At 31.8% G+C, this 17,053-nt stretch overlaps 2 protein-coding genes across 2 annotated transcripts; both read left to right on the forward strand.

Annotated features, from left to right (window-relative positions):
- Positions 1–3,705: 3,705 nt before the first annotated feature.
- On the forward strand, positions 3,706–4,405 carry LOC114383863 (oleosin 1-like; the record flags this gene model as incomplete). The annotated part of the gene is made up of 1 exon (XM_028343586.1): positions 3,706–4,405. A coding segment is annotated over one exon (462 nt), but the record flags the coding sequence as incomplete, so codon positions are not given.
- A 6,878-nt stretch (positions 4,406–11,283) lies between these two features.
- Positions 11,284–16,300, forward strand: LOC114383710 (rRNA-processing protein fcf2-like). The gene is made up of 6 exons (XM_028343435.1): positions 11,284–11,317; positions 11,394–11,628; positions 14,868–14,928; positions 15,647–15,724; positions 15,857–15,972; positions 16,103–16,300. Exons 1-6 carry the CDS (start codon positions 11,290–11,292, stop codon positions 16,197–16,199), a joined length of 615 nt encoding a protein of 204 aa, XP_028199236.1. The 5' UTR covers positions 11,284–11,289; the 3' UTR covers positions 16,200–16,300.
- The last annotated feature ends 753 nt before the right edge of the window (positions 16,301–17,053 follow it).

The raw sequence follows: 17,053 nt of genomic DNA on the forward strand, positions 1-17,053 counted from the left end.
TCTAAGATACCTGAAGATAAATAAATTGTCTGAAATATCCACTAATAATAATATTGATTATAATATTAATCATCAAGGTGTCTCAAAATCATCATAAGTACATCATCATCATATTTATAGGAGAGAATCATTTAAATCAAAATAAAGGAATTCTCTCTCCAAATCTATTACCATCCTGATCCCTTACAAACAAAATATCCATCAGACGCAATGGAGACCTACCAAAAAAGATAATGAAATTCTTGGGTGTGTCAGCAAATCCAAGGGAAATCATAAGAATCATAAAAGAAAAGGTACTGCTAGACAAAACTTGGATTTTGAATGGCTTTTTTTGCTTGAAGTGTCCCATATTTGCTTGTCTAATAACTGTAAGAATTTTTCTCTGTTTGTTGATGAGTTCAGCCTGTGTTGATGTTGATCTGATTTCTATTTGTTTACTACAACAATGTAGCATGTTGTGTCACTTGTATTAATTGAGTTCAGCCTGTGTTGATGTTGATGTTGATCTGATTTCTATTTGTTTTTAATGTGTTATTATTTTCTCTTATTTCTTAACTTTTTTTGCACCATTTTAAGTACTGATTAATCTTAATTGTCAAATTAATTATGCAGTTTTATTATTTGGGCCCATTAAGCTAATTTGATGTTTTTAATCTAATTTCAGGAATTAATAAAACATTGGGCTTGAATCCAGAATTGGGCTTGGACTTGAAGAGGGCAGACTATTTTATTCTACAAAATTTTATCTTATTTAGACTTTATCTTATCTAGATATTATTTAGATTTGATCTCATCTAGATATTATTTCATATAGATCTTATCTTATCTTATCTACACTTGATTTTATTTTATTTGTGGGCTTGGATTTAAAACAGATTTGTAAGCTTTGGGGCTGGAAAACTATATAACAGCACCAAGGTTCTAGTTTAAGTCTCTTCTCTCTCTTTTCTCTCTCCTATTTTCGTTTTTAATTTTAGGCTTTTCTTCTTTTAGACATTATTTTCATTTTGCAATTTCAGCTTTTACTTTTCGTTTCAGTAATAAAATTTCATTCTTCAATCTATAATTTCGTTCTCTATTAATTAATGGAAGGCTAAGTCCCCAACGTTGTTTTCTCTTGAGGATCAAGCACAGTTTTCTTTGAGGTTCTAGTATTACAGTTAAATTCTGTTCAATTTTTCCTCTTCACTAATTACTCTGAATTTGTTGCTATTTATTCATGCATGCTTAGTACTTGATTAATTGTCTCTGCGCTTAATTTACGTTCATGCTTAATGATCGTTTATGAGTAATTGGTGTATGTGTTGCTTAATCATATAATGAATGTCTTATGTTAAATTTCGCTTAGTAATTTAATTTAGGATTGGATTAAGTGGTTCAACTGATAAAAGATAAACTCATAAACTAGGATAAGAAACTTGCTTGTGAATCAAGGGAAAGCAACGTGCTTTAATTTTGATATTTTCTAATTCAATTTTACTCGCTGTTTAATTTACAAAAGCAAACAACCCCCCCTTCGTTATTATTTTCCTACTATCTGTCATGAACATTTGGTGTATTATTGCTCGTTGGGAAACGACCTAGGATCACTTCCTAGTTATTACATTTTAATGTTTATTTGATTCGGGTACGACCTCGATCAATACTGTTCTGAATTCTGAAAATTTCTAACCCAGAGAAAAATCAAATATTAACTTAGGGGAAATTGCACTCACCTCCCTTATTTGTTTAATTTCATCTAAAGATAAAAGAATACCAATGTCTTTAGTTCAGTTTGGGACTTTTGTGTTTCAGCTTAAAACAGGATTTTTTATAATGAAGTTAAAGAATACCTTTCATTTTGTTTTAAAAAAAGTATTGGGGTTATTATATTTTTAGACCCTAAACTAATATTCCTGTTTTTCATTCCCAATTTTTTTACTGATTAACATAATTATTTTTTCTGACCTTATTTTTAGTTTTTTAACTATTTTTTTCATCATTATTTGTATTCCCATAAAAGGGGATTAAATCAGTTTATAAAATTTAGGGGCTAAAAAAAAAAACAAAATTCTGTATTGATGTGTACAATTTTTTTATTCGTAAGAATTTAACATAATATTAAGGAGTTTACGTATTTACATATTTTATTGAATCATCTGAGTTAGATCCCTTGGTTTGGATAATTTAAAATTAGATGTTAAATAATTTTCAAAACTGATATTTTTTATTTTGAATAAAACTTATGACAGGTTGAAATGTAATGTTTATTATTATGTATGGATTATTATCCTTTTATAGTTGCTCTTTTGTCATAACGTATAATCCAGTACTTTCTATGTTAATTTCAATTTTTTTACCTAATTTTATTTTTTGTGCTCGTCATTTTATTATTTGCTTTGTATAATAATAAATAATAGTTGTTAGCTTCATCGTTTTAATGATTGGTTAAGTTTTTAAAATGTTACGCTAAAGTTTTTAGAATGTTTTTAGCACGCACATTATTTTTAGAAAGTTAATTTTTAACTGCAATAGTAAATTTGTTAAATTGGAAATATTTAGGTCAATTTTAGAAGGAACTTATATCTTATTTGTGTGTGGCTTGCTAGGGTCAAAATTATTGAATTATGATTAAAATTTAATTGAGACTAAAATTGTTGGATTAAGGTTCAAGTGTTGAAATTTAAATTAATTAGTTGAATTAGAATTAAAAATGTTGAATTAGGACTAAAATTGGAATAAGTATTTTGTTTCTAAGAAATTGAATTTGAAGAGATTAAGTGTTTAAAAAAAAGAATTAAAAGTAAGTAATCTCAAACAACAATTTGAGACAATGATAATTGATTATTTTGTAAGATAATTGATTATGGTCCAAAATAGTCAATTACCCTCGTGGTGAAATATGTAAATAGATGAGTACTTATTTAAATAGCTCATTATTAATTAAGAATGTGAATTTGATTTAATTTGGATGATTTAATAGATAATAATCTTTTTCATGAATAAAATTAATTAATCTTGTTTTGAAAGGCAATCTTTTTTAATATTGACTTTTCTTAAATCTATTTCCTACCTCTTAATTAATCTTAGGTATAGGCTTAAGCATGATTTACCTTGACTAATCATAATAAAAGGTAATCTTTCATAAGCAAAAAAAAAAAAAAATAAGCAAGTTAAGTGAGACTTTAGAAAGTGGTGGTCTAGTGTTTCAACTTTGATATTTTCTAATTCAATTTTACTCGTTGTTTAATTTACAAAAACAAACAACTTCCCTTCGTTATTATTTTTCTATTATCTGTCATGAACATGTATCATTGTTCGTCGTTGGGAAACGACCTAGGATCACTTCCTAATTACTACATCTTAATGTTTATTTGATTTGGGTACGGCCTCTATCAATACTATGCTAAATTCTGAAAATTTCTAACCCAGAGAAAAAGCAAATATTAACTTAACGATGGAACTCTCCCCATTTTGTGCCTGCTTGAAAAATCAAACATGAAAAAAAAGTGTCCCTTTATTAACATTGTCTGCACCATAACTGAAAAGACTATATGTTTATGGGAAAAAAAATGACAGTTAAAATAGTAAAAATAATAATTAAACATTTAGCAAACAATAATAAACAGCTTAATACTATTGCAATTGCAAAGTAGTAGTACTACACGCAGAGTTGTTGAGTGTTTGAGAATAAAGGTGATATTCTTGGAGAGTCTGAAGGAGTGATCTATCCCAGCACCTCCACGTAACCCCTTGCATGTCACCAAAATAGCACTCTTCAGCCCACACGCCACACCTGTCAGTTTTAGACACTCCCCCTTCATTCCCTTAATCACTCCCTTCCCTTCTCGATCTCACACAACAGCTCCAACCATCGCAGGGGCCATCCTGGGCCTCATATTTTTCCTCCCCTTAATCATCTTATCAAGCCCAGTGTGGGTCCCAGCCGGCACCCTCGTATTCATCGTCACCGCAGGGTTCTTGTCCGTGTGCGGTTTCGGCGTTGCACTCGTGGCCGCGCTGTCGTGGATGTACCGTTACTTCAGGGGGCTCCACCCGCCCGGTTCCGACCGCGTCGACTACGCGCGGACCCGCATTTACGACACCGCCAGCCACGTCAAAGACTACGCCAGAGACTACAGAGGCTATTTGCAGAGTAAGGTTAAAGATGCAGCTCCCGGTGCGTGAGGACCCACCCGATTAAGATCGGATCGGGTCATATCCACCAACTTACGGTGTGTAACTATGGATATTCCGTCAACTTTTTTTTTTTTTTCTTTTCTTGTGTTTGATCTGTTACTGTGGGTTATCGGCGTCGTTATGTTTTATATTTCTGAATGCCAATACTAAATGTAGTTCTGTTACAATTTTGGTCTTGTACGAGAATGAGCTCAAAACTTCACGATTTTATTTTTTCTCACTAAAATGACGATCTCACAATGACTAAGTGTATTGTATATAACCTGGGGGAAACAGACAGACAGCAACGCAATAGAAAAATAAAGCTTAAATATTTTTTTAAGACCATATTATAAATGATGATGTGGTAAATAGACTAATAATGTCAGTATGATATGATATGTCATCCCTTGATGATATTAGTATGTCACCTCGACATGAGATGTAGTATTATTATTAACTTACCCGAACAAAAATTCAATCAAATATAATTTTTAGGAATTGAAATAAAAAAAAATACATATTTGTTGGGATGAATAAATACTTAAATTTTAATTATGTATTAAATAAAATAAATATTTTAATATTAATTTATTCACATCTTTCCTTTTATCTTTGAATTCTTTTTTCTTAATTTTTTTTCGTATTCCTTCAAACTTCATCATTTATTGTTTTCTCATCACCTTCAAGAGATTATCTTAACAATAATAATAGTGATAGTTCAAGTGATATAGTGGTAGTAATGACAACAACCAAAAATAATACTGATGGTGTTGAAAGTGATAGTAATGATGACAATAATAATAATAACTAGTCAGAAGTCAGTGCCGGTGCACGGATTGATACAATGATACTCCAATTTGAGTATCGTAAAGCTGGAATAATTAATGTTGAGCTACATGTAAGTAATACGTAATAAAGTATGATTTTTAGGTAATACGTTAAATATTATATATTATTTGTTATTGTTTGAAATAAAAGGAAGGATGAAAAAAAAAGATATGAGAAAAAATATAAGTCAACAAAATAAGTGTATGGTTAATCAAAGCAAACCATAAACTACTTGGTCAAAATTAAAAAGAAATTTGAAAATTGCTTCATACCCAAAGGAATAAAAGTATGAGAAGAAGACATTTGAAAGAATATTTAGGATGTACATGACTACAATTAAATATTAGTAGTGTCAGTCCGTGCCTTCAAATTGTTGACTATATTTTTTCTTTCTTTTTTTGGTTGAATCCCCCCTTCACCATAAATTAAAAAAAGCAATACACACATAAAAATTACAGAACATAAACCTTTCATCCACTTTAAATCTACAATTTTAATTAATAGAACATTACAGATGGTAACAACTCAAATCTTACCATATTAATAAAAATATGAGAAGAAGGCGAATGAAAGAACCTTTGGGATGCATATGACTACAATCAGATATTAGTTATGTCAGCACGTGTCTTCAAATTGTTGACTGAATTTTTTTTCCTTTTTTTTATTGAATCACGTCAACTATAAATTAAAGAAAGCAATACATGCACAAAAATTACAGAGCATAAACCCTTCATCCATGTTTAATCTGCAATTAAAATTCACATAACATTATAGATGGTAACCAAAATTTTACAACATTAATAAAAATATGAGAAGAAGGTACATGAAAGAACCTTGGGGATAGTATGAGACCGTGCCTTCAAATTGTTGATTACATTCATTCTATTGATTATTGTTTAACAATACAATTGATGACTGAAACTTTTAATACACACTCAAACTTGGTTTTATAATTTTTTAAATTCATAATTTTGTTGCCTTAATTTTTAGTTATAATATTTTATCTTTTAAATTTTATAAATTTATGATTTTGTTTCTGATAGATTACTGATTAATAATTATGATTATTAAGATATTAAATTAAGTATAAATTAAATAAAAATTATTAATTATTAAAAAAATTTAATAAACGATTATTAATCTTAATATAGTGTTATTATGGTGAAGTTATGTTGACTAATAGAGATAAAAAAAATGTGGTTGCGGAGAAGACAAGAAACATTATAAAAAAATTGGATTAATAATTTTTTATTTAATTTTTTAATAATTAATGGTTTTGATTAATTTATAATAAATTTAATAACTTAATTAATCAAAATTATTTGTTAATAATATATTAAAATGATCAAAATCATTAAGACTAAAGAATTAAATATTATAATTAAAATTCACGAAATTAAAATAATAAATTTAAGAAACTAGAATGAATAAAATTATAATTTATTCTTAAGTTTATTATACATTTTTTTCCTTCCCTCTACACGCATATTTACTTATTTTGTCCAATTAAAGTGCTGGATCAGGATTGGCTTTGTGGCTGAAAAATACTTTCCAAAACTGAATCATGTCTTACCAATCGTCTTCCCACCGATGAAATATTCAATTAATCGCCACTTTTAAAAGATTTAATTAGGGTTTTATTTACTAAATTTTAGGGTGTGTTTTTTTAATTCATGAAATTTAAAAGGTTTAATTATCCATTTAATTTTTATAATTTTTAAACTTATCTAATTTAATCTCCATATTTAATATGTGGTTATTTTAATTCCTGTGATTTACCTTTTAATTCTAATGTTAAAATATTATTTAATACGGTTAGAAGATTGTTATCATAGTCCACTCACAACTCTCTCACTTGCACAAATAACACTCAGGTGGATACCTTAGACCACACCTCGCACGATACCTTATACCACACCTCGCACGACACCTCACCTCCCCTGTGCAAGAAACAATACTCTATACAATATTACACATGGTGTCAATTTTAACTTTTATGAGACATTAATATGAAATAAAGACTTGCATCACAAGGAATCTTTTACTTTTTTATGGCCCCAACCCTTTATTTATTTGATCGAACTAAATGGAGAGAGAAAAAAGTTTAAAATTTAAATTGAAAATAAAATAGGACAGAGAAAAATATTTTTAAAAAGTGTTTTCTCATTTTCACTTTGATCAAACAAATATAAATATATCATTCTTTCTATTTTATCTGTTTTTATTTTCTTTCTTTTCATCTAAGCACACTAAAAATAAAAAGCTGAAAAACATAAATGCGTAGATTTCCAGGTTTCCTTTCTTGACCTGTCATAGTTTATAAATTTAAACTAAAAAATCATGTTATTGATTGATTTTTATTTTTTTTTTGTAAATGCTTGGGATTTTTTATTTTGTTACTAATATCATTCATAATATATAGTAACTAATTAAATTATAAATCATCACAACAGAGGGATTTTTTGCGTGAAGGGTTATTAGTAGGTGGTGAGAAGGGTCTCACGGGTTTATGCGCTATCCTTAGTTCCTAACAATACTTGATTACTTATTGTTATTCTTGTTTTTGGCATATTTTGCGCTTCTCTGTAATCTATTTTCTTGGTCGAACCAAAAAATAACTCAACATTATAATTTTATTAATAATGAAAAAAAAATATATACCATAGATAAGTTGTCACTAATATGAAATATTAATATTTTTACAATTTAAAGAGTAAAAATGAATATTTTCACATTTTATAATAGGTGTAAAGTAGATTAATTAAACAAAAAATAAAAATAAAAGAAAGAAAATATGAAACAAAAAAAATGTCAAAATTTTGAATTCATGTTACAATCAATTCTTACCATGATCTTGACGCATGTTTAAATGTAAAATTATTATTGAATTAACTTACATATTTTTTAATATAATTCAGTATTCAAAAATAATTTTATTAAAATTAATTTCATTTAATGTAAACATATGCTTAGTTTATTTCATGATTAAGGTTTTGTTTGAATAAAATTTTCTATAAGCAATACGAGAAAATGAAAATAAAAAAGTAGATGAATAGAGTTATCTTCTAGGTTTAAATTAACTAATGCACCTTAATTTTTTGAAAAGTTAGATGAAAAAAAAAAACTCTATAAAAGTTAAAATCTGTAAGTTGATTTTAATTTATAAGAAAAGTTTTATTTATCTGTTTTTAATTTTTCTTCTATTATAAATATTTATAGACATTGTTTCATTTGATATATTAAGACTTCAATTATTGTTAATATTTTGGTCGGTCTGGCAAAATGGGTATGACCCGTGCCTGATAAGTTCCGCATGCAGGGTTAGACTAAATTCAGAAAAGACAGTACAAATAAAAATAAAAATAAGCAAGGTTACCAGACTCGCGATTTTACGTAGAACCGTGGAAGTTTTGTAAACTCGACTCGTAGAATCGAATCGTAAACTCGGAAGAGTTTACTCAAATAAAAAAATATGTTAATATTCTTTTATATAAAATCATAAATAAATATTTCAAGCCTAAAATAAATGAAAATAATAAACTTTAACAATAATTCAATAAACTAACATAGTCCACAATTCACACTCAATCTAACATAAATAAATTCATAGGATACAAAACATAAGCAAACAAAAATCAAGTTATATTGATGTTCAATTAAAATCTCTCTGTGAAAATTAGAATCAAGTTATTGATTTGATGCAGATTTGTTTCTCAACTAAGCAAACAAAACTCAATACTGATGAGTTCTATTGCAAGAATGGAAAGAGCTTAGAATCCATGAACATGGATGAATTCCTTTCTAGCATTTGGAACTCTGATGATAACAACCAAGTTAACCCACCACTATCCACCCTTGATGAAGCTGGAAAGGGTAAAAGTGTAGTAGCAACAAAATCCACCACCATTTCCCAACCATTATCTGTCCCTCTCCCAATTTGCAAGAAAACTGTGGATGAAATTTGGTCTCAGATCCACAAAAGCTAATCACACTACAATGAAGCTAACAATAGCCTTGCCAGGAATGAGCCACTACTCAAAAGGCAGCAAACACTTGGGGAAATGACTTTGGAGGATTTCCTAGTAAAAGCTGGGGTGGTACAAGAATCATCATCACTATTCGAGTCTTCATTATTATATCAGAATCAGATTGGTAACATTGCAAGTAATGGACCATTGAGTGCAAGTTATAGGTTCAGGCATGTAATAGGGACAGGATCTAGTGTGTCTTGTAATGGGCTTGAAACACAAACATCTTGGCACATAATAACAACTTAGTTATAAAGGATGTCACTACAAATGGCGCTGTGGAGAAATGTCCAAGCTTAGGAGAATCAAGTGGGAAGGGTAATAGGAAGAGGATCATTGATGGCCCTCCTAAAGTGGTAGTAGAGAGAAGGTAGCGCAGAATGTTGAAGAATCGAGAATCGGTGACACATTATATAGTGTTTAAAGGTTGGTCAGAAAGACAATTATGACAGATAGGATTATGCTTCTCAACAGAGAAAAGAGTGTACATAAGAAACAATTCTGCTAAAATTATGCAACAATGGAAGAATCATTCAAGAATCTGGAAAGGAATATTAATTGTTTTTCAAAAAAAAATAAGAAGACTCTAACATGCATAAAATTCACTTCATTCACCAGGTTCTAGTGATATACAGGGTTGTTTTCAACTACTCCCTTAATAAGCATCGTTTCAATTAACAGAGATGAATTAACAGAGAAGCTTTGAGAAAGAAAACACCTTAGCGTCGTGGAGCAAAGCTTGGAGCTAGGTCATGAAATGAGGGCTTTCGACGAGTGAGGGCTTTCAAGTTTCAATCTTCTACGATGACGAGGACCAGCAGTCCAGCACAACAACACGACATCGATGACAAGGACCACCACGATGCGAGTAGCTCAGCACCCGAACCAAACTTGAATAAGGCAGAGTGAGTGAGTAGACAGAGTCGCGAGAGTCATTTTCGGGGGGTTTTCGTACGATGCTATTTTCGGTTTTCATAAACCCGCGGATTCGGAACAGACTCGCGAGTCTACCCAAACTCGCTCGAGTCTGCGCTAAATCGGACGAGTCTACTTCGTTTTTGATTTTGCTTCCGATTTAACTCGCCGAACCTTAGTAGAATCGTAAAATTGTACGATTTTACGATTTAAATCGCGAGTTTAACAACCATGAAAGTAAGTCTTTTTTGTTCGATTTGTATAGTATGACGGGTCAAATGGATCCGGACCAGGCTGGTCTGTTGGCAAATATTAATTAAATAGGAATAAAAAACCCCAAGTCCCTAAACCTAAAAACAGACACCAGTGGCAGCATGCAACAAAAACTGAAAAACACGAGACCACCACAGTCATCACTCGCGACGCGAGACGGCGAGACCTCCACCTCCTCACCGCTGCCTTGCTGCGCCGCCGCGAGAGCTCCTCACCCTTACCCTCGCGAGAGCCCCCTCATTCCTCACTCAGTCTCAGACTCTCAGCACCTCACCGGCGCCGTTAGAGATAGTTCTCGTTGGACCTCACCCTCTCTTCACGGACCTCAGGTTTTATTTTCTATTCACCCTCCTCAAGCTCAAGCAGTTTGAAGCTTTGAATATACTATTTCATATTAGTTTGGGAAATTATGTTTTCTGGCTCTGCTATTTCATATGAGACTTGTGCTGGTGTGAGAATTCTATGTTCTGTTTGTTTTCTTATCCGTGTTAGAGGAGAATTCTATGTGCTGGTATGAGAATTCTATGTACTATTTGTTTTCCAGAAATGTTAAAGCAGTCGAGTTTGCAGTTAATCTTAAATTATATGTTCTGTTTGTTTTCTTATACATGAACCTGATAACATTGGACTTATGCTGTTGTGAGAATTCTGCCATAGCCTTTAAGCCCCCAATTTTTTCCAATAGTTACTATAAAATATTATATTCTATATAGCATGAATTATGATTGCAGATTGTCATATTGCTATTTTGATCGGTAGATTGGCAGATTTCTATTATGATTGTTAATGATAACTAATTGTAATTTGCCATAGCCTTAACTGATTGGCAGATTACTATTATTAAGTATTAAGAAATTGTTTCTGCTTGATTCTTAAATATAACGGATAGAATATTTTAAAAATTATATATAGAATTGTTACTATAATTTTTTTATCCATATATACTTTTGTTTTTTATCCATATATCCAGAATCTTTTTGGCCCCTCTTTTTTTATCCATATATCCATATCTATTTTTTGGACACTACTGCAAATTAACTTCTATATAATTCCAATGTTGTTTTTTGTTATACTAAACACAAATATGAGAAGTGCTTCCTACTGCATATCTGGTTGAGATTGTTATTCTTGTGCATGATTATTAGATATAATTTTCGGGATCTCATTATACAATTGACTTTGATTCAGGAATGCCAGAACGCAAACCAGTTGTTGGGTTATCATGGCAACCACAGTTGCCTATTCCATCATCATTAAAAGCCACTGATGGGTCTCATACCAAACCTCAAACTGAGGCATCAAGCAGCACTGTTAGGAAATCCAGTTCAGAGCTGGTTGATGGCCTTTTTGTCCCTCCAAATGATCCCAAAAAATTAAACAAGTTACTGAGAAAGCAAGCTAAAGATACTGCTGGGAAAAATTGGTATGCAAAGCAGCATTAGATTATTCTCCCAAGCAAGTTTGCATTTCTGAATGCTAGCAAGGCTGATTTTTTTTTCTTTGGTTTTTAATCTATTCATTTTTGCATAGCTTAGCTGGATGTAGTGATAGTAACCTATGAAGCACGGACACGCCGCTGAAGTGCCGCGTCCCGCGTTAGAGGCGCACCGGACACGCAAACGGGTACGACTTTGGTGCGACGCGGTGTTTGTTGCCTCTGCCGTCACGGACACGGTTGGACGCAGGAAGCACGCGATTGGACGCAGCCCACCAAGTGGACACACGCGATTGGACATGGCCCAACAAGATATTTTATTATTTATTTAAAAAATGCTTACCAAATATGAAAACGGTTCTTCTTCGTCTTCTCCTTATCGTTTCCCACAAGCGGCCTCCATTGTTGCACGCCGTCGCCTCTGTTTTCCCGCACAGGTAGGTCCTTTCCAGTCATCTTCTTCGTCTGCTCACTGTTTCTTTTTTGGTTTTTGTCGCTGCCGGAGTGCCGGTTCTAGTTTCTCGGCTTCTCGTTGTCGTGTTACTGTTTTTTGGTTATTCTAATCTGGCTGCCGTGTTATTCTCGCTGACGTGTTACTGTTTCTTCATAATGAACAGTATACTATAGGTATGGCAGATTGACACTGCCAAATTTATTGAAAGCAGGTATGGGCCATATTTTTTGGTACAAGATGACACAATTTATCTGCCCTTGATTCCGTGAATACCTGCTCGTGAATACTGGCCGTATGGCAGTATTGGCAGGCCTTATTTTTTTGCCTTTTTGAAAGAGATAACCACCCTTTTAATATGACTTTGACAAATTTAAATTTTTTTTATGTTAGATATTTAACTCATCTATATGTCCACTTAAATATGATTATTGCATGTGACAAAACTTTTTATAAGTTATACTTTGCAAAAATATTATATCTTGAAAAGCAATGATTGCTGCATATGGCAACCGTGATCTAGGAGATATGCAGTAGAAATACCGGCTGATCAGTAAGAGAGACTTAAAATAAACATTTGATGGACTTTTTTCACTTTGACCAAGAGATTATTTATATGTGGATTTTTTTTTCCTTCTAATGTAATTTTTTTTATTTAATTATATATATATATATATATATATATATATATATATATATATATATATATATATATATAGTCGTGTCTGTGTCCTACATTTTGGACATTACAGATGTCCACGTGTCCGTGTCGTGTCCAGTGTCCGTATCAATATCCGTGCTTCTTAGATAGTAACCTGTTTTTTAATCAAACAGCAACATATTCATGTCCATTTTATCCTGTTATCTTTTCTTATGGTTTCTCTTTTGCTTTTTAAGTTGGAATATAAAATGGAATTATCTTATGTTGGAAGGAGAAGAAGATTTTATTTCATTTGGCATACCAAATACAAGAGTATGATCCCCTATTTATACTAAAATAGAGTGACCACTCACATAATTTTCTTATTCAAGAATACTAAATGCTCACATAATTGCTTATTCAAGACTTTGTAACTCACAACCTTACAACTTTCATCTTCCACAATTTAAGGCTCATAAAACTTATTATTATTATTTTTCTAATTAATATCTAACATCCTCCCTTAATTGGAAAATTCTTCTGCACACCAAGTCTTGCTCGCAATCTTCGAAAATCTTCAAATTTGAGAGGCTTGGTAAAAATATCCGCAACTTGATCTTGAGTTTTCACATGAGTCAATTCTACTTCTTTCTTGGTAATGCACTCTCTAATGAAATGATACCTTGTATCTATATGCTTACTTCGTTCATGGAACACCGGATTCTTGGCAAGCTCTTGTGCAGATCTATTATCAACATAGATCTTTGTGCTTTCCTTTTGCAACAACTGAATTTCCTCCAACAATCTTCTTAGCCAATTGGCATGACATGTGCAAGAAGTTGTAGCTACATACTTGGCTTCACAAGTAGAAAGTGTCACAATGCCTTGCTTCTTAGAACTCCATGTAAAAACACAATCACCCATAAAAAATACAAATCCGGTAGTACTTTTTCTATCATCAACATCTCCGGCAAAATCACTATCACCAAATCCCACAAGCTTATAGTTATTGGAGGGAGAATAAAACAATCCAAAATCAATTGTACCTTTCAAGTAACGAAGAATTCTTTTTGCGGCTTTTAGATGAGGAGAGGTAGGAGCCTCCGTAAAGCGACACACAACTCCCACCGCATATAGAATATCGGGCCTTGTATTGGTTAGATACCTTAAACTCCCCACAAGACTCTTGAAGGCCGTGGAGTCTACCTTCTCTCCTTCATCAAACTTTGATAACTTCAAGCCACCTTCCATAGGTGTGTTCACGGAATTGCAATCAAGCATATTAAATTTCTTCAACACTTCTTTTGTGTAGCTTTCTTGTGAGACAAAGATACCATTCTCTGTTTGCTTCACTTCCATTCCCAAGTAATATGACATGAGTCCCATATCTGTCATATCAAATTCACGAGACATGGACTCCTTGAAGTCTTCAAACAAATTTGGGTTATTGTCGGTAAAGATAAGGTCATCCACATAAAGACAAATAAATAAGACATCACCATTATTAAAAGTTTTAACATAAAGAGCATACTCATTTTAACAACGAACAAACCCATTGTCTTGGAAGTACTTGTCAATGCGAGTATTCCATGCCCTCGGTGCTTGCTTTAGACCATACAACGCCTTGTTCAATTTCAAGACTTTTCCTTCTTGACCTTCGATGACAAAACCCATTGATTGTTTAACATAGACATCTTCTTCAAGATAGCCATTTAGAAATGCCGATTTTACATCAAGCTGAAAAATTCTCCACTTCATTTGAGCTGCCTAGGAAATAAGAAGACGAATGGTTTCCATGCGGGCAACCGGTGCAAACACTTCATCATAATCAACTCCATATTGTTGCTTATAACCTTTAGCTACAAGTCTTGCTTTGTGTCTCTCAACCTCTCCTTTTGCATTCTTCTTGATTTTGAACACCCATTTGACTCCAATTGCTTCATGACCTTTGGGAAGGCTTGATAACTCCCAAGTGTTGTTCTTCTCAATGGCTTTGATTTCTTCTTCCATGGCTTGTCTCCACCTTTTGTCTTTCATTGTTTCATCAAAGTTTAAGGGTTCACTGTCAACAAAAAGACAAAACAAATCATTATTTTTCTAATTAATATCTAACATCTTATTATATTAATCTGTCAGGTTCAATATGCCAGCCCAAACCATCACCCCTGAGTTGACGAAAGATTTGAAGTTATTAAAGGTGCTTTTGAATTTTACATATCTACCTTCCTTTCTACAATGTTTTCTGAATATGGTCAAATATGATGTTTTGTGAAAGTAGCTTGGACTAAGCTAATAACATAACGTACACATACATTATATTCAAAATGAAAAGAATTAATGAAAGTGAAAACATCAAAGTGGATGATTCTGCTTTCTCAAAGTGATACGGTAATAGAGGAACATTTAGGATTTTAATTTTTATTATTGTTGTGGAATGAAAATATTAGGTCCTTTTTATGTTCTACTTTTGCTTTATAAGAAACCTTCTCATTGTCTGGGACTTGGATTATGTAGGATGTAAATTTAGATTCTTGCTTCTTGCTAATTACTGTATGTTTCAATGATTAGTAGTATTTGCTGCTTCCTTTGTGCTTTTACCCCATTTAAAACCAATTAAAATTATCAGCCCTGATCTGTAAATGTTGAAGTGTTACCTTAGAACTCTTCTGGAAACTTCCTTGATGTGGTGAAATAAGATGCATATTATTGTATAAAATATCAAGTTAAACTCACACAATGGCTATGTACATTTGAGGATGCAATGACAAATGTTGAGTCTCATTAAAAGCATCAGAAAAACAAAGTCATGCAGAGATTTGAATGTATCTCTAAATTTGTGTTGAGCTGTCTAGTTTTGTTTTGTGCACCAGTTCTTATCCTTAGACATTAACAAGCATGTATGTTGATGGTTACAGTTGAGGGCTGCCCTCGATCCAAAGCGGCACTACAAGAAAGGTGATTCCAAATCGAAGACACTTCCCAAATATTTCCAGGCAAGTTTTTGGTTACATTCTAATATGCTATAAATCATACAAGCATATGTTTTAGTGTTATTACTTCTTCCATCAAAATATGAATTTCTATTTGACAGCTTTTTTATCATTTGAAATTTTGAATATGATCAGGTTGGGACAGTTGTAGATTCTCCGTTGGACTTTTTCTCAGGCAGATTAACAAAGAAGAAGAGGAAAGCAAGGCTTGCAGATGAGCTGCTTTCTGATCAAAACCTTGCAGCCTATAGGTAAGACGGCCTTAAACGATATTACTGTCTGGTTAAATATGAAAAGACCTCTCTAAATTAGAGAGTTGTTTATGCATGCTCCGATGCTCTCTAGGTTACTTACTCATTGTTCATTAACCAATTTTTCTAGAAAGCGGAAGGTTCGAGAAATTGAAGAACAAAATCGACCAGCTGGGAATGAAAAGTGGAAGATTAAGGGTAGTAATTCCCGTAGGCACAAATTATAATGCTTTTTGCAGTCTAGAATTATTACAGGTTATTTGAAATACCTTAGCTGTAAAACCTATTGATGATGCTATGTGTTCTTCTATCGTGTTTCATATTGTCATCTTTGTTTACGTTATAAAGATTTAGGGGAAATTGCACTCACCTTTCCACACGTCTTTTCAAACCCTTGTAGTTTTTAAACACTCACCTCCCTTATTTGTTTAATTTAATCTAAAGATAAAAGAATACCAATGTCTTTAGTTCTGTTTGGGAATTTTGTGTTTCAGCTTAAAACAGGATTTTTTATAATGAAGTTAAAGAATACCTTTCATTTTGTTTTAAAAAAAGTATTGGGGTTATTATATTTTTAGACCCTAAACTAATATTCCTGTTTTTAATTCCCAATTTTTTTACTGATTAACATCACTTAATTTTTTTTTCTGACCTTATTTTTAGTTTTTTAACTATTTTTTTCATCATTATTTGTATTCCCTTAAAAGGGGATTAAAATCAGTTTATAAAATTTAGGGGCTCAAAACAAAAACAAAATTCTGTATTGATGTGTACAATTTTTTTATTCGTAAAAATTTAACATAATATTAAGGAGTTTACTTATTTACACATTTTATTGAATCATCTGAGTTAGATCTCCCTTGGTTTGGATAATTTGAAGTTAGATGTTAAATAATTTTCAAAACTGATATTTTTTATTTTGAACAAAACTTATGACAGGTTGAAATGTAATGTTTATTATTATGTATGGATTATTATCCTTTTATAGTTGTTCTTTTGTCATAACATATAATCCAGTACTTTTTATGTTAATTTCAATTTTTTTTACCTAATTTTATTTTTTGTGCTCATCATTTTATTA

Source organism: Glycine soja, chromosome 14 (genome assembly GCF_004193775.1).
Source record: "Glycine soja cultivar W05 chromosome 14, ASM419377v2, whole genome shotgun sequence".
NCBI classification, from domain to species: Eukaryota; Viridiplantae; Streptophyta; class Magnoliopsida; order Fabales; family Fabaceae; genus Glycine; species Glycine soja.

Excerpts from the sequence above, each read along its gene's own strand:
- LOC114383710 (XM_028343435.1), top strand. The coding sequence starts at position 11,290 with ATGAGAAGTGCTTCCTACTGCATATCTG. Across the intron at positions 11,318-11,393 it reads TGCTTCCTACTGCATATCTG|GAATGCCAGAACGCAAACCA; the intron begins GTTGAGATTGTT and ends ACTTTGATTCAG. Across the intron at positions 14,929-15,646 it reads AAGATTTGAAGTTATTAAAG|TTGAGGGCTGCCCTCGATCC; the intron begins GTGCTTTTGAAT and ends TGATGGTTACAG.